At 41.6% G+C, this 27,235-nt stretch overlaps 1 protein-coding gene across 1 annotated transcript in view; it reads right to left on the minus strand.

Moving 5' to 3' along the window:
• The window catches only part of CFAP61 (cilia and flagella associated protein 61), a 252,242-nt gene that overhangs the window by 194,072 nt on the left and 30,935 nt on the right, over positions 1–27,235 (minus strand). The window contains exon 7 of the mRNA XM_060032942.1: positions 19,228–19,387. Within this exon, the coding sequence (XP_059888925.1) occupies positions 19,228–19,387 (160 nt within the window). The remainder of the gene's footprint in view (positions 1–19,227; positions 19,388–27,235) is intronic.

Genomic DNA, 27,235 nt, shown 5'->3' on the forward strand with positions numbered 1-27,235 from the left:
GCAACACTGAGCTGGTGCTTTCCCCTCATACGCCCTGGTCTCTAACACCTCCTTATTTTGCACATGCACATTGTTTTTCCTCTGCCAGGAAAATCTTTATGAAAGCTCCAATTTGTTTTTGAAGTTTTGACTCAAAATCTTTCTTTTCTATGAAGTCTATATTAATGTTCCCAAGATGACTTAGGTATAACTCTGCTGTGGTCCCACCACAATTTTCTATCCTTCAAAACAAATCTCTGATTATAAATTCATTTGTCTTGTATGTTTATCCTGTCATTAGACGGTGCAAGGCTCACCAGGTGCTAGACCAGGCTCCCGAAGGTTAGTATATGGGATGTATTAGCTGAATGAACAGCAAGAGGCTGATGATGAAGTCTACAATGATACAAAGGAAAACACTCGCAGGCTGCATGAAAGCAGGACAATGAGCTTTTCCATATTGTTCAAGGAAACTCCTCCCTCCTGGACTGCAGTGCAGACTCCAAGCCATAGAGTACGGTGAACTTGAGCTCAGTGCACTGGTAATTCCCAGATCACTGTCCTGACATGAGACTGTAGGTTTTATCCTCCAACAGGCTAAAATGGAGTTTGTGTCTCCTGAGGACAGGAGAAAGGAGGCCATGACAAAAATCACCAGCGTTCTTCTTTTTTTGGGAACATGGGTTGTAATCATGATGCTGATTTTTCAGCCTCGCTTTGTTTAGGCCCTTTGTCATGTAGTGGCCTCCACTCCAATTCTGGGCTCAGCCTGGGATCTGCTTTGGATAAGTGACATGTGTTGGCTCTAAGCCTAGACCTCAAGAGGCCTTGTGTATTTCCACTTGGTCTCTTGCAGCTGTGCCGTCACCATGAGAACATGCCCCATCCAGCCTGCTACGGGACGAGAGGCACACGGGGCAGAGCCAAGGCCAGCCTAGATCTGCCAAGAGGCAACTGACCCCAAGACACGTGAGAAGACCCAGCCAAGATCAGCAGAGCTGCCTAGCTGACCCCAGCTGCATGAGCAAAACACACTTATTGTGGGATGCCACTGTGGTTTTGCAGTTGTTTGTCAGCAGCATTATTGTGGTAATGGACTACCGATGCAGTGACAAAATATCACAGTGAGAATCAAGTAAATACTGAAGCTGGTTCTTTGAAAAATACCAATTAAATTGACACTGGTGAGACTAATGGAAAAAAAGACACAAATACAAAATACCAGGAATAAAACACAGAAACATAGGGGACATCTATAAAGTAAGACGGTAGATATAAACCCATAAGAACATTAAATGTAAATGAATGAAATACTATAATTAAAAGACAACAGTTGTCACACTAGATAAAAATAACAACAAGTAAACTTATGCTGTTTGTAAGAGACACATCTAACATGTAAGGAAATAGGAAGGATGAAAATAAAAGAGTGGATAGAGATATAACATGCAAATATGAATCAAAGAAAGCAGGTGTGGCCATATTAAAATCAGAAAAAGTAGGCTTTAAGGCAAAAAATTTTCACTAGAGATAAAGAAGGACACTTCATAACTGATTTATTTTAAGTTCAGGGAAGACATAATGACTTAAAAATTATGCACCTAATAACATAGACTCAAAATACATTATTAAAAATTATAGACTATGAATGGAAATTGGTACATCCACAATCAAAGCAGGAGACTTTAACAGACCTCTCATGAATTGATGAAACAACTGATGAAGTCAAAAGGATAAAATATTTGACATTATTATCAAACGTGACTGATTCATATAGAACCCTGCACCTAACAACTAAGGATATACACTTTTTTCATGGACTCCAGGAACATTTACCAAAATTGACCATGTGTTGAACAAAATTTAAAGGGTCAAAATCACACAGAGTACGTTCTCTGACTTTAGTGCAATTAAGCTAAAAGCTAGTGATAAAAAGATAACGAGACTATCCAAATAGACAGAGAAAACGTGGTATGTACAAACAATGGAATATTAATCAGCCTTAAAGAGAAGGAACTCCTGCAACATGTGACGATATGGATAAACCTTGAACATATTATGCTAGGTGAAATAAGTCAGTCACAGGAGGGCAAATACTACATGATTTCACTTATATGTGGTATCTAAAAGTCAAACCCATAGAAGCAGTAAAATGGTAGTTGCCAGGGGTTGGGGGGTGGGGGAAATAAGGAGATGCTATTCAAAAGTGTAAAGTGTCAGTAACGCAAGATGAATAAGTTCTAGATCTGCTGAAAACACAGTGACTGTAGTTAACACAAATCCAGTATACACTTAAAAATTTAAGAAAGTAATTCTCATGTTAGGTGTTCTTACCATAATAAAAAAAATTTTTAAAAAGATAAATAGGATATCTCCATATGTTTGGGAGTAAATATTCTTTTAAATAACTTATGAGCCAAAGAATAAATAAAATGAAATTTCAAAAATGTTGATAATGAGTACATTATAAAACAAAACTTGTAAGGTGCAGCTAAATCCAAGCATAGAGGAATACTTATAGTTTAAACACTCATTTTAGAAAAGAACAACAACTGAAAATCAATGAGGGGACTTCCCTGGTGGCGCAGTGGTTAAGAATCCACCTGCGAATGCAGGGGACACAGGTTTGAGCCCTGGTCCGGGAAGATCCCACACGCCGTGGAGCAACTAACCCCGTGTGCCACAACTACTGAGTCTGCGCTCTAGAGCCTCCGAGCCACAACTACTGAGACCACGCACCACAACTGCTGAAGCCCGCACGCCTAGAGCCCATGCTCCGCAACAAGCCACCACAATGAGAAGCCAGCGCACTGCAATGAAGAGTAGTCCCTGCTCTCCACAAATAGAGAAAGCCTGCGTGCAGCAACAAAAACCCAACTCAGCCCAAAATAAATAAATTTAAAAATAAAAAAAAAAGTAGTGAAGAATCCCAAAACTCAACCCACAAATACAATATGGGCAATTGATTTACGCAAAGGTGGTACTATAACAAGGGAAATGATGACCTTCTCAGTAAATGGTGCTTGGTCAATTGGCTATCCATACTCTTCAAATGAAACAATTCCTCTGCCACAGCACGCATGAAAATCAATTCCGTGTGGATGGTAGATCTAAATGTGAAAGGCACACCAGCATGAAGTGAGGAATTGAGCAAAGTTGTCTAGGACCCATTCTTCATTACCACACCCCAAGACTGTCTACAACCCGAGTTATGCTAAATTAAGTAATAAACACTTAGCAAACTTCTAAATCATTTCTAAAGAAGATAAAACATTAAAACATTCACTACTAAGTTTAAGTTTATATACTTTTGGCTTCTTTTTTACAGAGGGGTTAAAGATATTTGGATCTATTAATGAAGCTATTTGGATATGCCACGTCAAAAAATTGTGCTGTAAAGAAGCATATACCTCTAAAAATTATGAAATTCATGAAATTTGCTAGTCTGCTAGGAAATGCTAGTATATGACAGACAATCCACAATTGTCTACTTCCTCATTTTCTCTGTAAAATGAAGGCTATAATGGTTAAAAATTATAATCAACATATATAATTGAAATTACTAGAAATATTAAGGATAAAGGGAAACAAGTTTGTATGAAAAATATGCAAGGAATGTAGAATGTGTTTTTGTTAAGGTGAAAAAGAAAGAAATTGACTCATTTCAGAATAAGAAAGGGAAGGAATAGGACAAAACCTGAATGATACAGAAAGCTGTAGAAGGTTTATGGAAAGAAATTTTATGTTAAGTGGTTGGTCAAAGCTGGTAAAGGTTGCACGGATTTACTTATAAGGTTTCTTTTTTTAATGAGCTTTTAGTATCAATAACACTTGAATGCAAAACTAGAGTTTGGCTTTTCCTCTATTAAAACAACAAAGTCTTCTTGGGTTATTGGTCTACTATAATGAGACAGTGCCAAGGTTTTTATTTACCTTTTAAGTAATCTGCCTAGGAAACAAAGACTCTATGTCTTATTAGAATAATTTCCTGTGCTTTATGTGGACCTTTACTATGTCCTTGACTAAGAGAACTAAGTCTTCTTGCTTTTAAAAGAGCTAAGGTTTGTTTGTTTTTACAACCATCTCACCTCCTGTAGTTACTTTTAGATTCTTTATTGTTATTTTGATTAAATAGGTAACTAGGTATTTTTTCATAGTGACTTGTGGTCCTATAAAATCAGGTGTTCAAACCTTTTAAGGTGTTTGACAACCTTTGGTATTTTGTCTTCCCCAAATCAAATCCTAAATAAAAGCTTGATCCTGAATTGATTTTCCAGAGAGCCCCCTTGGAAAATCTCAAAGGATTTGTTCTTTTAGCTTGTAAAAGAAAGATATCAGAAATTAATAGATGTGTGAAGACCTAAATGTAAGGCCAGACACTATCAAACGCTTAGAGGAAAACATAGGCAGAACACTCTATGAGACAAATCACAGCAAGATCCTTTTTGACCCACCTCCTAGAGAAATGGAAATAAAAACAAAAATAAACAAATGGGACCTAATGAAACTTAAAAACTTTTGCACAGCAAAGGAAACCATAAACAAGATGAAAGACAACCCTCAGAATGGGAGAAAAGATTTGCAAATGAAGTAACTGACAAAGGATTAATCTCCAAAATTTATAAGCAGCTTATGTAGCTCAACATCAAAAAACAAACAACCCAATCCAAAAATGGGCAGAAGACCTAAATAGGCATTTCTCCAAAGAAGATATACAGATGGCCAAAAAACACATGAAAGAATGCTTAACATCATTAAGCATTGCATTAGAGAAATGCAAATCAAAACTACAATGAGATATCATCTCACACCAGTCAGAATGGTCATCATCAAAAAATCTACAAACAATAAATGCTGGACAGGGTGTGGAGAAAAGGGAACCCTCTTGCACTGTTGGTGGGAATGTAAATTGATACAGCCACTATGGACAACAGTATGGAGGTTCCTTAAAAAACTAAAACTAGAACTACCATACCACCCAGCAATCCCACTACTGGGCATATACCCTGAGAAAACCATAATTCAAAAAGAGTCATGTACCAAAATGTTCATTGCAGTTCTATTTACAATAGCCAGGACATGGAAGCAACCTAAGTGTCCATCAACAGATGAACAGATAAAGAAGATGTGGTATATATACACAATGGAATATTACTCAGCCATAAAAAGAAAAGAAATTGAGCTATTTGTAGTAAGGTGGATGGACCTAGAGTCTGTCATACAGAGTGAAGTAAGTCAGAGAGAGAAAAACAAATACCATATGCTAACACATATATATGGAATCTAAAAAAAAAAAAAATGGTCATGAAAAACCTAGGGGCAAGATGGGAATAAAGACACAGACCTACTAGAGAATGGACTTGAGGATATGGGGAGGGGGAAGGGTAAGCTGGGACAAAGTGAGAGAGTGGCATGGACCTATATACACTACCAAACGTAAAATAGATAGCTAGTGGAAAGCAGTCGCATAGCACGGGGAGATCAGCTCAGCGCTTGGTGACCACCTAGATGGGTGGGATAGGGAGGGTGGGAGGGAGGGAGACGCAAGAGGGAAGAGATATGGGGACATATGTATATGTATAACTGATTCACTTTGTTATAAAGCAGAAACTAACACACCATTGTAAAGCAATTATACTCCATTTAAGATGTTAAAAAAAAAAAGAGAACAGAATGAACATAACTATGGCACACCCATATGCTGCCACCAAACAAAATGAGGAAAAAAAAAATAGATGTGTGGAGTTACATGAAAAGCACTGTCAAACAGGAACAGATGCTTAACTTTCCCTAGGTTATATTTGTATGGGCAAGTGTTATTAATATAAATATTTCAGGAATTATATGAAGTGCCTAGGAATTTGTCAATGTCCTTGCAGTCCATATGTCCCAGTACTGCTTTGCCTGATATTAAATAAGAAAAACATAATGTTACCAATATGCTAGTTATTATTTTAAAATGTAGTATGCCACAGAAACAAGCACATTTCCTTGTCAACTGAGTAATTTTTAAATGAACTCTCATAAGATCTTTAGCCACAGCCATTTAAGTCTTTTGTCATCCACAAATAGTTATTGCTTTACTCTGATGCTTTCCTGAAAGCTCTTGCAATCAGCTACAAGCCAGAAGGTTTGTCTTCAACAAAAGGAACTGTCTTGGAGACCTAGGGTAAAGGAACTATGCAAGGTACTATGGAGGACAGGTTCTCGTGGCATTGTTTAAATAACTCTGAGATAATATCAGTGGACAGAGTAAGGATTTACAAAACTCTCATGAGGAAGCCGATGGGTTCATGAAACTGCAAACCCAAGATCAAGCAGGACAAGAATTAATTACATGGTACTAAATGAACTGACGAAGGATAATTTTTTGTTTAAAATTTTGTTCCTGGATTTGGGGACTTCCCTGGTGGTCCAGTGGTTAAGAATCTGCCTTCCAATGCAGGGGATGCGGGTTCAATCCCTGGTCCGGGAACTAAGACCCCACGTGCTGCAGGGCAACTAAGCCTGCGTGCTGCAACTACTGAGCCAGTGTGCTCTGGAGCCCGTGTGCCACAACAAGAGAGCCCACGCACCACAATGAAAGACCCTGCATACCACAACAAAGATCCTGAGTGCCGCAACTAAGACCTAATGCAGCCAAATAATAAAACAAAACACAAACAAACCAAAAAAAAAGAGAAGGCAGAGAAAGAGTGGAAGACAAGAAAAGAAACAAAGAACAAGGGCAATGAATAGAACCAACAGTTACAAATAAGGGAAATATTGATTGAACTATACCACTAAAAAAATAATAAAATAAAATAATAAAATAAAATTTTTTCCTGGATTTAAGGAACCACTTTCTTTTTCTCTTAAGTTATTTTTTAAGGTTTTTTTTTTTAATTTATTTGATTACACCGGGTCTTATCTGCAGCAGACAGCCTTCTTAGTTGCAGCTTGCCAGCTCCTTAGCTGTAGCATGAGAACTCTTAGTTGTGGCATGCGTGTGGGATCTGGTTCCCTGACCAGGGATAGCACCCAGGCCTCCTGCATTGGGAGCCTGGAATCTTAACCACTGTGCCACCAGAGAAGTCCCTCTTAAGCTATTTTTAACTTACAACAATTTAATAAATTATACTTTGTTTTAGCTTTTCATTTCTGGTTTATTGAAGTATAGTTGATTTACAATATTTTATTAGTTCAGGTTTACAACAGTGATTCAATATTTTTATAGATTATACTCCATTTAAAGTTGTTACCAAGGAATGACTATATTTCTCCATACTATACAGTATATCCTTGTTACTTAAACACAATTCATACGTCTTAATCCCATACCCCTATCTTGCCCCTCCCCACTTCCCTCTTCTCACTGGTAAACACTAGTTTAAATTATACTTCTATAAACAGAAATGAAATATTTATATTTTTCTCTCTGCCTGATCCCTCCAGAAATCAGAAACTCTTATTTAGTATTCTCATTCTCATGACAATATAGCTGTTATCACAGGTTTAATAAGAATCTGTCCTCCTTGTAATAGAACATAACTGGGAACGTTGGTTATATGACCAAGGCTTTGATTAAAATGTCGTATTTGAGAATGATGTGTATAGAATCTAATATGACCAGACAGTTTTAAGGAACTAGGTTGATTTACGGAGCTAATGCTTACAAATCCCTCTTGGGTATCTAGTGCCTGGCTTACAGGTTTCCCAGCATTACAAGTGAGTAAAGAAGGATATTTTGGGGGACCTTGAGAAGACGGAAATTCACCCAAATCTATAGGTATTGCAAGTGAAATCTGGTGGTGAGTTCTTGGCTTGGCATCCTAGCCTTGAGAAGCTTTTAAAAGTCCAATGTAAGCCTCCTCAAAATTCCAGCAGAGCAGGCTTTCTGCTCCTCCCCAGTCAATACTGCGTTTTCTTCTGCAGTGCCAGCATGTTCCTGAGTCACAGTGGTAAAGCTGAGAGAAAACAGATTTGGCCATATTGGGTACCTGGTCACCAGAGCTCCTTTTAACTCTGGCAAAATGGATATGGTCACCATCAATGATCCCTTCATTGACCTCAACTATATAGTCCACATTTCCAGTATGATTCTGCCCATGGCAGCAAGTTCAATGGTTTAATGGCACAATCCCATTAGCATTAAAAGCCCTATAGAACCTTCCATATTTTCCCATTGAAGCCCTAACTAACCCTCCCCCACCCCTTTGATTAAGTTGGTACATACACCTTTACTCCTGGCTATTCAGTGAGTTACTCACCACTACAGAGTACTCCTGCATGTGTAATTAACTTTTCTCCTGTTAATCTGTTTACTGTCAGTTAATTTGCAGGTGCCTGACCACTTGGACCTGAGTTGATAGAGGAAAAGTTTTTCTTTCCAACAAATGCTTTTATATCAAACAGAGAGAAATGAAAATAAATTAATCAAGCAGCTAGAATAGGAAGAACAAAACAAGGCCAAATTAAGGGAAAGGAGGTCATAGGATTAAAAGCAGATATTAATAAATTCAAAAAGAAATAAACCCACAAACTTGATAGATAAATTGAAAAGCAAGCTCTTTGAAAAAGCCAATCAAGCAAAAGAAACTTTAAAAAAAGAAAAAAGCAAGAAAGAAAGGTTAAAAAGCAAAGACAGCCTTAGGGAGAAGAAAGAGCTATAACCAGCTACAGCAGAGAAAAAATTGTAGGCAGAGCTCCAGCCTGGGCCCTTGGAAGCTGGGTCCATGCAGTTTGCAAGCATCCCAGTTAGAGGCTGCAGCAGAGCCTGCCTGTGTGAAGTCTATTTTGGTTGCAAGGAGAGTCTGGAACCATTTCCTTGACATGAACCATGTAGCAGCGATTATGAGGCTGAAGCTGGATCAGGCACAGATGTGCTGACTCTCTGAGAAACCAAGCGTGTCATTAATCCGGGGAGACAGCAACAGCACCTGTGGTGGGAAGCCAAGCTGAATCTCCCAGATGGGGTTAAAATAGGACCAGCAAATTGAAGTTGCTGATTCCGAGTGAGAATCAAGATAGAGCCAAACAGAGAGGTCAGGAATAAAGGAGTTATTATAGATCTCTGCACAGGCTGGGGTAAGCGAAAATAATTTTCATTTTTTACCTACAAGAGTCACTTTAATCAAGTGATCCAAGTGACACACATCAGCAGTGGAACAGGCTGAAAATGTGTAACACCAGAGAGGATGCAATGAGAACCCATCTCTCCCACCATAGTCCTGCCAAATGTGCGCAACATGAATCCCATCATGGGAAACATCAGACAAACACAAACGGAAGCACATTCTACAAAATTAGGGGCCGATAATCTTCAAAAGTGTTTAGGTCGTGAAAGTTAAGGGAAGACAGGAACTGCTCCAAAATGAAAGGTAATACGACAACTAAATGCAGCTTGTCGTTCTGGACTGGACATTTTTGCTAGCAAGGGCATTATTGGAACAAATGGAGAAACCTGAATGAGGTCTGGGATTGTGGATTAGATGGTAGTAACACATTCAAGTTAATTGCTTGACTTTGATGGATGTTTGAGGCTCACTGAAGTAGTGACTACTACACTCACTGAGGTAGTCACAGGTGAGTCAGCATCATGTCAGCAACTCACTTGCAAATGGTTCAGGAAGGAAAAAAAGTACCCACAACTTTTCTCTAAAGTTAAGATTGTTTTCATATTTTAAAAAACAGAAACGAAAGAAAAGCATTGCCTTAGTGTCACTTCTGTGACTAGGTCCATGTTGTCATTTTCTTAGACAGTTTTACCCACACTTCAATTCACGTCACGTTTATTTTTTTCACGTAAGATTATATCGTACCCATTTCCCTTCACTGTCTGTAAACTTTTTAAAGGCTACTGCACAGCCGTACAGTGAATACTCACAAGTTTAGCCATCCCTCTCTTAAGGGAGATTTGGGTTTTTTTAATTTGTCTGTTTATTTGGATATTTTCTGTTCGTTCATTTTTAGTATTATGATTAAGCTTAGGGAAAAGTCTTGAACGTGTATCTTTTTACAGATTCAGGATTATTTCCTCAGACTTGCTATAGTTGAGGTCAAAGAATATGAGCACTTAATGGATTCTGGTAGCCATTTCTGGACAGTATTCCAGAAATACAACCTTCACAGCTGTCAGAAGCCGAGGACTAGTTGCCAAGCTTCTTGCCTAGAACCGAGCATCTTAATTACAACACATGTTTAAAACTTAGTAGGCAAGAGTGGGGAGAAAAAGGTCTTGGGTTTTAACGAGCATTTTAGTTTTATGGAAGCTGAATATTTTCCCACACTTATTATGAATAATTTTTTGTATAGTTAGTTTTGTGATTTACTTATGTTTCTCTTTTCTCTAAAATATTTTATGTAGCTTGAAATCAGCACTCAATAAAAAAAGACAAGTCTTTTTCCAAACAGAGTTGGAGACATAATATATAGAAAGCTGAAATAACTTTCTAGGCCCAAGATGGAGCCACTCCTGCCCAGGGTGGGGATGAGGGCGTGCCAGGTCAGCAAACCAAAACTTGGGTCACTTTCGTGTCCCGGTAAAATGCAACATGACCAGAAATGCAGTCGATCCTTCAGTCAATCCCCAACCGCCGACCCAACCCTGGACCTTCTCACCCCAAACAAGGGTGACTGCAGGACCCCAGCCAATCAGGTATTTTCTCTTCCTTGTTCTTTATTCTTTATCCTATAAAAGCTTCCTGCTTTCTCGCCCATTTTGCAGTTCTCTGAAAAGAGACTGTCTACTTCATGAAGTGTTAAATAAAGTTTGTTTATATCACCTAAATTGTCTTCTTTAATCATTTTAACAGTATATATATATATATATATACTGTTATATACATATGTGTTTGTGTATGTATATATACATATACACACTGGAGATACATACATATGTAGATCCACCACTGTACACTAATCATTTTTTAACCTTCGTATACTAAATGATGCTTTTCTAGAAATATCTAATTTCCTAAAGTTGATTCAAAAGAAAGAAAATCTGAATGTGTGAGTAACCTTGAGGGAAATGGAACATCGTGAAACATGAACCTGAAGTTGGAACCAGCGTCCAAGGTGACTGTCCCTGGTCTTCCACTGAGTGAGCCCACGTGCTCCTGGAAGTCTGAAAACACCCAAAGCCAGAGTGCTATGCAGTGGAGAAAAGGTTTGCAACCCCGTAATGAAATTAACCGGCTTCATGTTGGGCTTAGAATTAATACGTTTTCCTTTGTTGCCACGTGCAAAGACTGATTTTTAGCAATTGCCTCTTCAGTTGCTTCGCTTGCTTGGATTAAACTTGCTCCGTGATATTTTAAGAGTCGTCAAAACCCCTGTGTAAACAGACACAGAACTCACAGTGCCCCAAGTGCAATGGGTACAGCCCGCCGACAGCCAATTTAATCAAGGGGGAATTCAGAGTATTCATCACAAGCAATTGATTTTCAAGAGAAAAGTCAGCAGGATCAAACAGCCTGTTGGGATGAAAACCCTCTGAATCACCCCTACCACCGTATTTTCTAGCAACTAACTCCTGACTCCATATAGTGTAAGAGCCAAATTACTATAATTATCCTGCAACACAAGTGCCATATCAACATTATTTTAAACATGGATTTTTTGCATAATCTTTCATTATTATCATTCAGTCTCCCATTTGGAAATATAAAACAACAACAAAGCGCGATCTACCCCCAAAAGAAGAAAGGTCACCAGAGAGAACAAATAAAAGGGCTATTTACATGTGAATGTACTAAGAGAGGTGTGTTTTACAGTCAAATACACTCTTGAAATTCATTAAATGCCTTCTCCCCTGCTTCATAAATATGGGCAAAAGACACATGGCCTACTGAGAAAATAATCCCAGTACATAATGATCATAACGAATATAAATAACGCCACTTTTCTTTCAAAGACCTCCAGGTCCTATATACAAATGCATTTGTATTTCGACCACTGAGAAACGAATCTGCTTGGTGACGAGCGCAGCAGAATCATCACTTAACCAGTGGCTCCCAGTGCTGAGGAGAGTAGGAACGCGGCTCCCAGTCATCCTGTGCTCTGCGTGATAACGGAGTCTTCAGAGGGTACCCTCATTTGTTGCTGCTGTTTTTAAAGGCATTCAAAAGGGCTTAGAAACCAGTATCTGAATGAAGGTGGAAAATCAGCACTAGGTTTTATTAAATAATCAAAAGGCTTCCGGGGCAATGACCCTGACAAGACTGATTTCAAGTCTGGATGGCCTCCTTCCTGGTATGTTACCAGCCCAAGGGTTCCACCCAGGGAACCCATGCAAGAGTTTATACTGTTGATGAAGTAAAAATTCGTATTCTAAGGCAAGTCATGGAAAATTTAAACATAAACATTTTTCTCTGCCCCTTGTTCTCCTCTCTCCCCTCTGCTGTGTATCGACATTATGCATGGACCAGACCTCCCCATTGGCGGAAGTACCTGCTCAACCACAAAGAGCGACATTCTCCCCGCACCCACAAGACAACTCCTTAAAAGGTAACATTCCTTCTTGACCTTGTAAGGGATCACAGTGACCCACCACTTTGTACTTAAAGACCTGGACTGTGCAAACTCTCTACATCATTTAACGTACAGCCCCTCTGTCTCAAAAACCTGTGTAATTGTGCTTTGACCTCTAAGGGGTAAAACAGTTCTCAGAGCTTTCTGAGAGGTTGTTCCTGGGTTATAATCCTCAGTTTGGCTCCAATAAAATTTCCCATTTTTTTCTTAGATTGACTGATTAATTTTTTGTCAACACCGCCAACCTTGGAGATAATCATGTCAGCCTGGGCATAAGTCTGGAATTATTTATTTGTTTTGTCAACATCTTTAACAAAGCGTTAGAACTCACACAGTTACTTCTAGAAAACCAAAGTTGGCAAGAGTGGCTCAAGTTTTAGAAGGACGCAATTTTGTTACCTTCATATACTAAAAAGACATTTGGTGGTTAAAAAAGATGCAATTTAAATTGTGGCAAACATGAGTCAGTGTATCAGGCTTTCATGAGCATGGGTAGAAGCGAGCAAGTAGAAGGGACCTTGTTGCCATGATCGGCATTATCACCATACAGCCTTGACCACAGGGCTCCAGAGAACCGCTGACACAGGATTCTAGGTGCTGCACATTGAATCGTGTCCCCACAAAACTCGTGTTTAACCCCCACCCCCTGATACCTCAGAATGTGACTAAATGTGGAGAAAGGGCCTTTAAAGAGATAAAGTAATATGAGGTCAGATGGCTGGGCCCTTAAGCCAATGTGACCGGTGTCCTTATAAGAAGAGGAGATTAGGACACAGACAGGAACAAAAGGGAAAACCATGTGAAGACGCAAGGAAAAGAATCTCCAAGCCATGGAGAGCGACCTCAGAAGAAACCAACCCTGCTGACACCTTGATCTCAGATTTCTATATTTCCAGAACTGTGAGAACGTGAATTTATGTTGTTTAAGCCCCCTGGTCTGTGGTACTCTGCTAAAACAGCCCGAGCAAACGTATACAGAGTCCTAGTGGGTCACTAGTTCAATAACTACGGAACGTACCAGGTGGTAAATACATGGTCTGAGATACAGAATGCAAACCTCTTGGCAGAAATACTGCTATGCTCTGTAGATGAGTGTTTCATCCACATTTGGAATCTAAGTTAAAAGAAGAATAAACTAAAACAGAAAGCCACCCAGGCATATAAAATCTAACCTTAGGAAGAGAGGCTAGAAGACCTGGGCTATCACTATTCAATAAATCAGACTCGGTTTAGCCGTGTTTCTTAGCCCTGCCATCTTTGTTCCAGACATTTCCTCGCCCTGTGGAGGAGAGACCCTGAGGTAAGAAGCAAGTGTAAGTTCCATGAAAGAAATTTAAACAAGACACAAAGAAACATTTCCTGAAAGCAAGAGTGATTTTCTTTCATTTAAAAGGCAACATTGCTACGTTTTTGGATGGAAATGTTATGAAAATTATATTTCAAAGGGCCTTTTAACTGTAGAGTAAGGGACTTGCCTGGTGGCGCAGTGGTTAAGAATCTGCCTGCCAATGCAGGGGACACAGGTTTGAGCCCTGGTCCGGGAAGATCCCACATGCCACAGAGCAACAAAGCCCGTGCACCACAACTACTGAGCCTGCGCTCTAGAGCCCACGAGCCACCACTACTGAGCCCGTGCGCCTAGAGCCTGCACTCTGCAACAAGAGAAGCCACCACAATGAGAAGCCCTCGCACCACAACAAAGAGGAGCCCCCGCTTGTCACAACTAGAGAAAGCCCACGTGCAGCAACAAAGACCCAAGCAGCCAAGAATAAATAAACTTAAAAAAATTAAAAAATAATAAAATAAAATAAATGTGGAGTAAGCAGCACTTTTCCTGGGTGGGTTGGTTATAAGGAGCTGCCCTGGATGTTCTTCGGGACACCCATGATTCTGTTGTATGAAATTGTATTTCTCCCTGCCAAGGGCACGTCGAGGTCACAGAGACTCTGTGTGGTGGGCCCCATGTACGTACTGAGATGCACCTTTCAGGGCTCTTTCAAAACCAAGACTCCCACTCCCCAGGTCACACCAGCCGACGTGACAAACAAAAGTTTTGTCTTTCACTTGCTTTCAGTTTTTCCATTTTAACTGGCAAATGTGTCGATGCCAATACAGCTGTGGAAATGCAGGCTGTGCCCTATTTTGCCTTCTGCATCATCAAGAAAATGGCCAGCTCACTCTGGTTCCAAAGTCTTTATTGTGATGATGCAGTCAACAGAAGACAGCCTGATGTGCCGTCGCTGGGCAGGGCCAGTGGTGGACCCAACTATTGTCTTGAGCCACTGTATTGTCGCTGAAGGAAAATATGCATAAACTACCAGCATACGGTCGCCACTGCGTGTTCACTAAGCTTTCAGACTCTTGCCATTTGCGGGATCTTGGATTTCATTTCGCACAATCTCCCACACAAGCAGAAAGCCCTTTCCTGAGCAGCTATGACTCTTTATGAATTCTTCCAATATTGGGGGAACTTGCTACTTCTAAACTAGGTACTCCGCTTAATAAAAAATAAACTTTTACTAGATTTTCCTTATACTGGGACAAAATCTGCATCCTTATGAGGCAGGAGATAGATGGGTCCCAGGCTGAGCAGCTGGAGTTTGTCCCCTGTGGACAGATACTCCAAGATAGAGATAATAGCAGGAGGCTAACAGGAGAGGCTGAGCCCCGCCCAGATAAGAGATAGGGACCACATATTTCTCATTCTCAAGGTCAAGGAGAACTTCCGGACTATACATGTGCAGAAAGCCTCCTTGGAAGTCAAAAGGGGAGTGATATCAACCTACCCATAGGCCTCCCCACTAGAATCCATCTTGACTAAGACATGCGCATGCACACATGGGAGGACCCTGAGATAAACCAAATATGGACTCAGAACCAGGCAAAGCAAGATGATTGGCCAAAGGAAACCCAGAAGAAATGCCCCACGTAAGTGACTTAAACTACCACCCTCTCTCTCAGTCTGCCCGTGTGTCTATTCACACGTACTCTCTTTCCTCCTAATAAACACTTTTTTTTTACTACTTTCCATCTTTGTGGGAATTCATTTCTGCAAAGCCAAAGGGGCAGGGTCTTGTCACTGGATATTGGTCTAGTGGCTAGCATTCAGCGCTCTCACTGCTGTGGCCCAACCTTGATTCCCGGTCAGGGAATCAAAATCCTGCTTCAAGCCGCTGCAGGCCGAGGCCACCCGAGATCACTTTGACTTTGTTCACATTGGTTCCAGTTTAGTCCCAAGGTTTAGTAGATAAAAACCCAAATTTACAAGTGTGTGTAATAGTTTGTATATGGCGAATAGGTGACTAAAAAAATGGGATCACTTAAAAATTATTCAAGTAAAATGCAAAATGAATGTGTATGGTTACACTTTTTAGATCCAATGGAAACTTCTGATACGGCTGAAATGATGAGATAGCAAGCCAATCACAATGTATGCAGTAGCTAAAGAAGGGGGACCACTGTGTGAGCTCAGGAATGTCGAGCCGTGACATTGTTATTCTGCTTGGAAGGGTGGAGGTTCATGTGAAATAGCAAGTCTCACGGCTGGTGGGAAAAGAGCAGACCTTGAGTTCAGGATTTGAGAACAAGAGTTTATTTGGGAAGTGACTCCAGGAAGCACAGTAGGGTGGTGAGGAAGAGAGAATGGGAAAGGAAGGCAGCTAACAAAACACATGTCATCACACGGATCACCAGCTGGAGGTGATCCTGGAGGAACGTTGAGAAACAGCAAAAAACTCGTGTCTCAGAGCTATCCCACCCTAGGGGTGAGGGAGCTGGGGTATTTATACCCCGACTCCTGTCAGTTGTGTGTAAATAAATGTTTTCACAGCTGGTGGGAAAAGACTAGACCAGCAGTGTCTTGGGGTGTGTTCTCTCAGAGGCACAGTCTGAGTCAAGGATTCAAGCACAACTGTTTACTTGGGAGTTGGTGGAGAAAGTAGCAGTAGGAGTACAGGGACAAGAAATAGGGAAGCAGAGGTTGCTCCTGGGGTGTCAATGTCCTGGCACTTCCAGCCTGCCTCTGGAGCAGGGCAGAGTGGCCTCACATGGTTCTGGCAAATCCCACAGACACAGAGGTGGAGATTCCAGAAGTTGGAAGTTTTCAAAGCACTCACGTGCACGCGCATACACATAGACGTCACCTAGAACTCCTAAAAGTGATAACTCATTAAATAACTCATTGAAGTGAAAAAATTGATCATGTATTTGTGTAGCAGGCCCACCATTGGAGTTTTCAATCACAGCCACCCTAGATAAGAAGTCACCTTGCCAAGCTGAAGCCTCAGTTGGGTTCTGGGTCAGCCCCTGTTGAGCTGTAACACCTTTTGGGAGTGTGGGCAGGTGTCACCTTTCCTAGCTCTCCTACATCAAGTTATGAGGATAAAATGAGATGATATATACAGAAATCCTTTGAAAAGTAAAAAGCATAAACAAAATTGAAGGCATAGGGCATAATAGTGTGTGCCCAATGAAACAAGCATTTTAGTTCATATTTTAGAGAAATTATATTTCCTTTAACTTGAGACTTTCATCAGAAAAAGAAAATGGACAGATCATAGGACATTTCAGATTTTCTCTGGAGTCTCATTCTTTGCTGCTGTTGATGGGAAGATCGCAGCAAAATGTGCTGATGACTCTTTTCTTAGATATAATGAGCTGCTGACGATTTGTGAATCCATTCCTGAGTTATTCGGAAGTCTACAATAGTGCTCCCTAGTGACAACTTCGTAATCACCTTTGCATCAGTGAAAATAAAGCTGGATTTTCAGAAATAAACAAGGCACACAAAATAACAAGAGAAGTTTTCCTATCTCCTTTACTTACCATCCTGTTCTAGATCAACTAATTTTAAGTAAAAATATTAAAGGTGGTAGAGAGAAGTAAGACTTCTTTCAGCTTCCATACCTCTGGGGCTTTTTGCTAGACAGAGGTACTAGATAGATTATGTGTGTTTTGAAGTCCAGGGTTCAGCCTAAATTTTGAATTTTGTTCCTGCCCATAAAGTTTCTAAGATGGGAACTTCCCAGTCATTCTATGTAACCTCAGAGCCACTCAGAAACATACTGGAAAGGACTATATCTTTTCAATTTATTTTTAATAATGACAACAGTCACGGGGGGAGGAAAAACGACTTCAATTTTTTCAACACTTACTCTGTGTTTGGCACACAGACCTAAGGACATCATGTAGATTCTAACGTTTAATCTTCCCAACAACTCTTTGGGTTCGATACTATTTTTATCTCCATCTTAGACATGAGAAAACTGAGCCATAAAACTTATTTAATGGTGCCTTCAAGAAGAATTTATATTTTGTTGATACATTCGAAAGTGACAGTGATAACTTTTTGTTCAGGACTGTCTCATGCTGAAAAGTCCTTCAGAACTCTCCTGTGTCTCTGCTGAGAAGCAAGGGCTAGCCAGCCTTCACCATTAGACAATAAAGACCTCAAAAGCTCTCTTTCGGGAAGAGCACCGTCATCAGTACAAAAGGGAATCACCTCTCCAGCTTCAGCTCTGCAAGCTCTTTGTAACGACTGTGAACATTCAGACGAGCTCCCTGCACTTGGTTTCCCGTCCAGAGGATAAGATCTGCCAAACCCACACCTGTGGTTGTTTAGATCAACAAGTCTCCTGCTTGTCAATCGTGTCCCCAACACGCTCCTCTTCCTGTTTTTTGAACAATCTTGGTAGAATCTCTCAGACACAAGAAAGCAGAGCAATTCAAAATGCCCCGATTTTAACCTGGGAAGACTCAACTAGGTGAAAGGCCAATCACAAAGTGATAATAATGACCGCTCAAGATGATGGTCCATGCTGACTGAGTGCTAACTTTGCCCGAGACACTGAATAAAGCCCTGGACGTGAGTGATCTCGGCGAGACCCCACATGGGAGGTATTACTACTATTCCTATTTTACAAATGAGGAAACCCACATTTGGAGAACTGAATTTACATGCTCTCCTTGCATCTGCCTGATTTAAGAACCAAAACACTTAACCTCAAAGATACTCATGGATGCAGGAAGACCTCATTAAAATACCAAAATTTGAGATGACCTAGTTTCACTTGGTGAAAACCCTAATACAGACATTATTTTAGAATCAGTGCAAGTATTGACTACTTGCAATAGACCTGTATTACACAATAATTTGTTGAAGACATAAACACAGAAGCTCTAACTGCTGGGATTAAAACTTAAAGGCATATATGAAAAAGAAAATATATGTATATATATACACATATATGTATAACTGAATATATATGTATATGTATAACTGAATCACCTTGCTGTACACCTGAAACTAACACAACATTGTAAATCAGCTATATATTTCAATTTTTTTAAAATTTAGAAAAGAAAAAACTTAATATAATTTCTCGAGTTCTTGACTTGAAAAATTCACTCATCATATTCAGGTTTTGTGTTGTACGTGTGTGTCTGAGTAAAATGCTGAAATGCTATCAGTTATTTCCCCACAGCTTACCTCTAACAATGAACATCCTGAAGGTAGATGTTCTGAATTCAGGAAACCTTCAGTGGCAAGGCCGCAGTGCACCCTTGACTCCCTGTGCTCACAGATACATGCACAAGGATGAGATGGACCAGGAACTACTCCTCAGAGGGGACTGGAGACAGAGCTACAGTAGGTGCCACCTAGTTCCAGCACTTAGCCAGGAGCACAGCACAGTATGTAAAGCTCGAATTCCTGACACGCTCCTTTGATGGCCACTGTACCTGAACTTCCTTGAACGCTTAGCTCTTGGGGTGGCTCCAGGACGTCATCGGGATGCGGGGTGCAGAGTCCGTGGAAGGGCCCCAAGTCAAAGCACTCATGCAGGAGCTGCATGTTCACTCTCGAGCACACGCTCATGAACCCGACGGCTACACCTTCCACCTGAAACGTCCAAAACATCTCATGACTGTCCGACCTCAGCTGAATGCTCATCACGAAACTCCCAGGAGCCCCAGCCCATGGGCACCCGGAGATGTCTGAGGGAGGGAGCAGCCCTAGTGTCCAGAGCAATGCACGGCATACAGGACAGGCTCGAAAAACGATGCCGTGGACGACCACTGTGGGCACTCCCAGAGGTGGGTATATAACTTAGGGAGGCCACCAGGATGTTCTTTAGGGAAAACTCTTTGGAACTTTGCCCAGACAACGCCCCTGCCTGCCCCATATCCCTTTATTGCCCCACTGCAAGCCCAGCCCTCCCATCCACTCTCCTCCCCTCCACAATGCGGTTCTCAGGAAGACTGGCCATTGTCCCAGTGGCCATCTGGTTGATCCTCGGTTCAGAGAAAGTTCATGGTCTTTCGCTCCTCATCAGGTAAGAATGCTTCGATCTTCTTAAACTCATTTATTTTTTTGATTGGATGGTCTCATGGGGAGGAGATGTGAGGAAGGAGGTTTGGTGGGAAGCTTTGAGTGAAATAAACTCATTGCACCTGTTCACCAGATGTGTCTGACCTACAACTGCATCACCTCCCAGCACCCTACCTGATTCTGAACCTCTTGCAATGGCCCTCATCATTTTAGGCCTTTGATGAGGAATACATAAGTGGGAAGATGAGGGTGACAGTGTGACATAATATTCAGTCTTCATCCCTCACTCCTGTCACAAAGCTCCTAAAACACCTGTAATTTCCTGAGAGGAGCATCTTTTGTTTTTCATAATTAAGTCCCTTTCAATCACACCTGAGTTTACACTAAAGAGGTGACTTTCGGAGCATGGGAGCTAGTTACCAGAGGAATCAACCTTGTGATTAGAAGGTTGGAACTTTCAGCCCCGTCCCCTCGACCTCTGGGAAGGGGAAGGGGGCTGGAGATTGAGTTCAACCACCAGTGGCCAATGATTTAATCAGTCGTTAATGGAACCACCAGAGAAACCCCTAAACGATGGGGTTCAGGATCTTCCGGGCTGGTAAACACACTGAGGTGCTGGGCAGCGGCGAGCCCAGAGAGGGCATGGAAGCTCCCCGCCCCCTCCTCCCCACCTCCCCCCACGCACTTCTTCCATTTGGGCTGTTCCTGAACTGTATCCTTTACAACGAATCGACGATGGCAAGTAAAGTGTTCTCCTAAGTTCTGGGAGCCCTTTCCAGCAGATTGTCACACCCGAGGAGGGGGTCATGGGAAACCCTGATTTATAGTCGGTCAGTTCAAAGTACAGGTGACAACCTGGGTCTTGTAACTGGCATCTGACAGGGGCAGGGGACAGTCTTGTGCGCCTGAGTCCTTAAACTGTAGGGCCTGTGCTAAGTCTGGGCTGTGTCAGAAGTGAATCAAACTGCAGGACACCCAGCTGGTGTCTAGGAAGCTGGAGAGTTGGCTGGTATGGGAAAATGCAACACATTTGGGGCCATAAGTATTGCGAGTAGAGGAAACAACTTATCTTTCTGTGAGTAACTAGCTGAGCTGAGCCTATTACTGGTACTGAAATATTATAAATTAACAATGAATTTTAATTCTATCAAATTTTAATACCACATTGAGAGATGACTGTGATTGAAATTCTTTATTATGTTCCATCGGTAATTCTGTATTTCATTCTTCTCTGCAAGGAAAGCATTTAGAATTTTAAAAGAGGCGAGAGAGAATGCAGAGTTCTTACGTTAACTAATCTTATTTGGTGGTAATTATTTTGCGATATGTACATAAATCAAAATGTTAGGTTGGACACCTTAAACTTACACAATGTTATGTGTCAATTATATCTTAATAAAACTGGAAAAAAAGGAAAATAAATAAATTTCACATAAATAATTCATTTGATCATTATGTGGGTTTTAAGCAAATTCTGGTGACTGATTTGACTCTGACAGCTCTTATAAGAAAACAGCATTTACTGGGCAGGTGCGATCCCACCAGAATTCACACTTTATTTCTCGAGACAGCCATCCCATCCAAGAAGCAGAACGCAACAGGACTTCCCTAGTGGTGCAGCGGTTGAAAATTCGCCTGCCAATGCAGGGGATATGGGTTCAATCCCTGGTCTGGGAAGATCCCACATGCCGCAAAGCAACTAAGCCCATGTGCCACAACTACTGAGCCTGCGCTCTAGAGCCCACGAGCAACAACTACTGAGCCTGTGCTCCACAACTACTGAAGCCTGCGCACCTAGAGCCTGTGCTCTGCAACAAGAGAAGCCACCGCAATGAGAAGCCCGTGCAACACAACAAAGAGTAGCCCCCGCTCATCGCAACTAGAGAAAGCCCACGTGCAGCAACGAAGACCCAACACAGCCAAAAATAAATAATAAATTTTTTAAAAAAACAAACTCAACAATCACCAGCATTCCCTGTTCCTAAGAAGGCAGCATCATTCCATAAATGCCCGGTCAGAGAAAATGGTTAATACTTGAACTTCCTAAAGTAGAGAAAGAAGCTACAACACTCCTTTAAACAACAGAGGAAAAAATGAGGTATTTAACTGTTTGTTCTCAAATGTTCTCTTCTGGTTTAAAACCACTTGTTCTCAAAGATGTGTTTGAAAAGTAAAGACTCCCTGTACTTTCTCCCAAATACTGGAATACAAAAAGAATTTTTAAAAAATTGATTTTTTCCATGCATATTCTTTTCTTTACACGCTCCCCAAAATACTAGCTGTAAAAGGCTGGATTTACACAGCTGTTTTATAAAGCCATCGACACTTTAATAAAAGTCCAAAATACACGTTTTAATTTTTTTCCCAAATAACAAGTGATCGTTTGTCTTGTTTGCGCGTGTGAACAAAGGCTGTGTAGCCACAGTTGTCTGGCTTCTCTGTAATTTTAGGCCCAAGACTCAGCAGACGCTGATTAACCGATCCCTCTACCATATGTGCAGAGAGAGCCGGCCAGCCTCCCTCTCGGCAGGGAAAATTGGCATCCATCTTTGGTTCACATGGAGATGTCCTTCTCATCTAGAGCCACGCTGGCGCGCTGCAACTTCCATGGCCTGAAATACCTTTTGCTGGCTTCATGGCGAGCTGCATGTGCATGATAAGAATGCATTATTTATAAGACCGCTGTTAGTAATGAGCTATTATACTAATGGCTCGTCATGTTTGGAATTTGATTCAAATGGCATGGATCACACATTCTGATGAAAATGAGAAAAACACGTTTCACCATTAGGAACAAAGATTTCACGTTCTCCAATTCTGCAACCTGTTATATTCCCATCTTTCATCTCGGGACTGTGACAATTCACAAAAGTTAAGAATGATCGACTCAACAGAGTGAGGACGTATTGTGGAAGTGTCTGCTTTTTCCTTTGGGTTTCTTTGGGATGACTGTTCCGATTTGAGAAACACTGTTCTTAACTATGAATTTGTAGGAGTATTCAAATGCATCTTTGTGTGTGTGTGTGTGTGTGTGTGTGTTTTCTGGAAAAATAAATTGATTTGATGGACTTTTTTTTCTTGTACAGTGAAAAGGCACTGATTGCTGGCTGCTGTCTGTCTTCCAGGTAACCAATACTTTCCACCACAAAGGTGCCTTTAATTATCTCACATTGGAGAGCAAACTGGGAGCTTCTTGTTGTCCTTGGTTTTCCCTGAGGAGCCATATGATGATGCATAAGGCTCAGATCGCTATAAACCACGTGTGCAGTGGCCACACCTTCACAAGCAGGACCATTTACAGGCCCGTATGCACTGCATCGTTCATGCTTCCATCTAAAAAGCCCTACGTCATCCGCCCCTTCTGGGTGCCCTCATCATGACCACTTCCAGCTCTGATCCTTCCTGCCTGATGTCAAAGGCATGGCTGCGCTGGCAGGCTCTGCCCCAGCGCCTCCTCGGACCGCTACTGCCCACGCCACAGATGCTGCCAAGGCAGACGCTCTGCCCATCTGTCTCTAGGAGCTGCCCTTGGCCTCCAACCGCCCTGCCCTGAAATCGCAGTTTGGAGTAAACACCAGATGTCAAGGTCAGCCAGGATAAAGTTATGAAAAGCAACTTGCAGCAAAGTGATGACTCAGAACTCCTCCAAAGTTGCGATTAAGTCAAAGAAAGTGCTCGCAGTTAAAAACCTTTAGTTGAGGGCCCCCCAACGGTGCAGACATGGCTCTCAGGGCATCCACATCCATGGCCTGTGACTGCCATGGACGGGTTTGGGAAGGGACAGGCTTGGTGTACTATGTCCCGTTATCTCTGGTCACCTAAAAGTATAGTGTGCTGGTTAATGCCTAATCAGCATTGTAGGGGAAAGCTTAATTGTAACACTTGCCAATTTCTGTGGTGTAAATATTCCCGTTGCAGCCCATTGTAAGCTCTTGGTGTGATGTCACTGAGTAGAGAATTGGGAGAAGATGCACAGTAGCTGTAGTTACAGTATTTCCACTCTGCAGAGACCACAGATATAAATGACCCCAAGAGGACAAATAAGAGTAAAACAATTAAAAAGTAATGAATTTTGAGGATTTATTAATTTTGTTTTTAGTATAATTTACTACACTGTTAGTTGATATAACTTAATTTTTGACAATGGCCGTGTTTAACAAGCAGCTTGCCAGTTCCTAAAGATTTAGCAACTGGCTCTCGTGAGCCAAGGTGAGCGAGCTCCAGCACACTGCTGCCAAAAGGCAGGTCTGAGGAAGCCCAGGTCGTTGGGAGGAGGATCCTGGCAGGTAAGTGGTAGGGTGGTGACTGCGCTGATCTTGAACCCAAAAAGGCTTAAGACACCTGTGGGTGTCTTAAGGGCTTGGTGAAGACCAGAGTTTCACTCCCAGATTCTAGGCTGGTTTGCTCACTGTTGACAGGTCCTGTTCCTGCCCTTCCATTTAAGGTTGAGGCCCGTGGTCACATCTCCATGGGACATGCAATCTCTGATGTCTGAGGCAGCACGGCCTCTCAGAGATCAGGCTGGACTCCGTCTGTGTCTTTGGAGACACCAAAGGATCCCTGCGGGGTTGGGACTGCAATTTTCAGCCTACAACTTTCCTCTGATATTTACACACGCTGAAAGTTTGTAACACACGACAAGAGAGGGAAGGAACTGAGGGAAGAGGTCACTGCAGCTGCTCTTCACAAGAACTAACTCAAGAGATTTGGGTTCAAACTCGCACCTTGAAACCAAAGAATTAAAAGCCTTCTCCAGAGTGAGGTCAGCATCATGGTGGTAAAAGACATCCCTTATTTTTGTCCCCTGCTCAACAGCAAATATTCGACATCCATCCAAGAACAAAAGTGCCTTTGAAGGAGCCGTGGGATCCAGCGCCACCCACCAAGGGGCCTGGGAGGAGTCTTGCCCACCTTTGCATCAGGAAATAGGCAGACAGACCTCGGTCACAGCTGTGGACCCTGCAGAGGCTGCTGAACTGGCTCTAGCCTCTCTCAGCCTCAGTCCAAGAGCCCCTGAGAACAGTGACTTAGACAATCACTCATGGATGAGAGAGCCTTTGATGAAGTTCAGGTTTCCCGAGGAGAAGTTTCAGCTCCATTGGAGCAAAAAAATACCAGTTTGGATGCCCTGGAGTGGGTAAGACAAACAGTCTGCCTTTCCCCACAACACCCATCCTCCAAGGCAGCACAGCTTAGGGCCAAGAATTATCCCCCTAATTTATCCCGTGGTAGGTAAGAGGGAGACTGTGTAAGTGAGCACCTGGCTTCCCTAGCTATGCAGGATGCTGCCAGAGGGGCTCATTTCTCTCTTGCCAGATCCAGAGTACTAAATTGGGAGCTCACGACTGGGGGATGGAAGCAGTCTGGGACAGCAGCAGGTAGGACCCCCAGAGGACATGACCAGGCATCATGGATTCTATCAAGAAGCCCACCCACGAGCTACTGGGAATATTTCACCCATGGATCCTGCCAGCCTGCCCACGAGCACCCCCAGTGCTCCACGTGCCTTACGCACACACCAGCCCACCTTGTGGCAGCTCCCTGTGTGTACTCCTAATGGTGCCATGAGCAGACTTTGGCAGATGGCTAAGGAGCATATGGAGAAAGTCAGCCCAATCTGTGGGTCAGGAAGAGACCACAAATTTGAGCTGTAGTGCCACCTTTGGGAATACAGAAGCACTCGACCTGGTGCTTTGCAGGGTCCAGAGAAGACACAGAAGCTTAAGAATTCTGCCACAAGAGAGAGCAAGAAGCATGGAGCAGGCATACCCATAGACGGTCTGAGGAAGCCTCAGAGTCTCCAGCAGAGCTGAGAGAAGTTATTTCTCCTCCGAAGACCAGAGGAGGTGACTGCGATTCAAATGTGAAGACAGCAATGCAAAACTCAATGACCATGAAAAATCAAGGAAGTATGACACCACCAAAGGGTCACAATAATCTTCTGGTAACTGAACCCAAAGACAAGAGTAAATGGTAAATCTCCAATTTACCAGATAAAGAATTCAAAATAGCTGTGTTAAGGAGACTCAGTGAGCTACAAGAAAACAAAGACAATTCAACAAAATCAGGAAAACAACACACAAACAAAATGAGAAGTTGAACAAAGAGAGCGAAACCATAAAAAGAACCAACCAGAAATTCTGGAGCTGAAGAATCAACAAATGACATGAAAATGCAACAGAGAGCATCAACAGCAGACTTGATCAATCAGAAGAAAGAATCAATGAGACTGAATACGGGAACTTTAAACGTATCAAGTCAGAGGAGAACATAGTAAAAAGAATGAAAAGGGTCATAGGATGGTATCCTATGATTTATAGGATACCATCCAAAGGACCAATTTGTGAATCACCAGAGTTCCAAAATGAGAAGAGAGGGAGAAGGGGGCAGAGAGTTTATTTAAAGAGATAATGGCCAAGAACATCCCAAATCTGGGGAGAGATATAGATATCCAAGTTCATGAAGCTCATTGGTCACCACATAAAATCAACTTAATGAGATCCTCTCTCAGCTCAGTGCTTTGTGACCACCTAGAGGGGTGGGATAGGGAGGGTGGGAGGGAGGGAGACGCAAGAGGGAAGAGATATGGGGACATATGTATATGTATAACTGATTCACTTTGTTATAAAGCAGAAACTAACACACCATTGTAAAGCAATTATACTCCAATAAAGATGTTAAAAAAAGAGATCCTCTCAAAGACACATTATAATAAAACTCAAAAATCAAAGACAAGAGGAGAATCTTAAAAGCAGTGGGAGAAAAACATCTTGGGACTTACAAGGTAACCCCCCATAACACCGTCAGCAGATTTCTCAGCAGAAACCTTACAGGCCAGGAGTTAGCAGGATGATATATTCAAAGCGCTGAGAGAAAAAAACTGCTAACCAAGAATACTTTACTCAGCAAAGCTGTCCCTCAGAAATTAAGGAGAAAGACTTTCCGAGACAGACAAAAGCTGAGGAAATTCATCACGACTAGACCTGCCCTCCAAGAAATGCTTAAAGGAATTCTTCAAGATGAAATGAAAGGATGCTAATCAATAACATGAAGATATAGAAAAATACACAACACAATAGTAAAGGTAAGTATACAGTCAAGTTCAGGATATCCTAAAACTTTAATATGGTGAAGCATTAACCATGTAACTCTAATGTAGGTATGAAAGGACAAGAATTTTAATATTTTAATAACTATAGCTACAATAATTTAGTAATGAATATGTAATATAAAAAGAGATAAATTGTGACATTAAAAACATAACAGGGGAAGTAAAAGGGTAAAATTTTTGTGTGCAGTTGAAATTAAGTCTTTAGTGTAAAATGGACTGTTATATCCGTAAGATGTTTTATGTAAGCCTCAATGGTAACCACACAGCAAACATCTACAGTAGATTCACAAAAGATAAAGAAAAAGGAA

The sequence above is a fragment of the Delphinus delphis genome, chromosome 15 (genome assembly GCF_949987515.2).
Source record: "Delphinus delphis chromosome 15, mDelDel1.2, whole genome shotgun sequence".
Taxonomy (NCBI): Eukaryota; Metazoa; Chordata; class Mammalia; order Artiodactyla; family Delphinidae; genus Delphinus; species Delphinus delphis.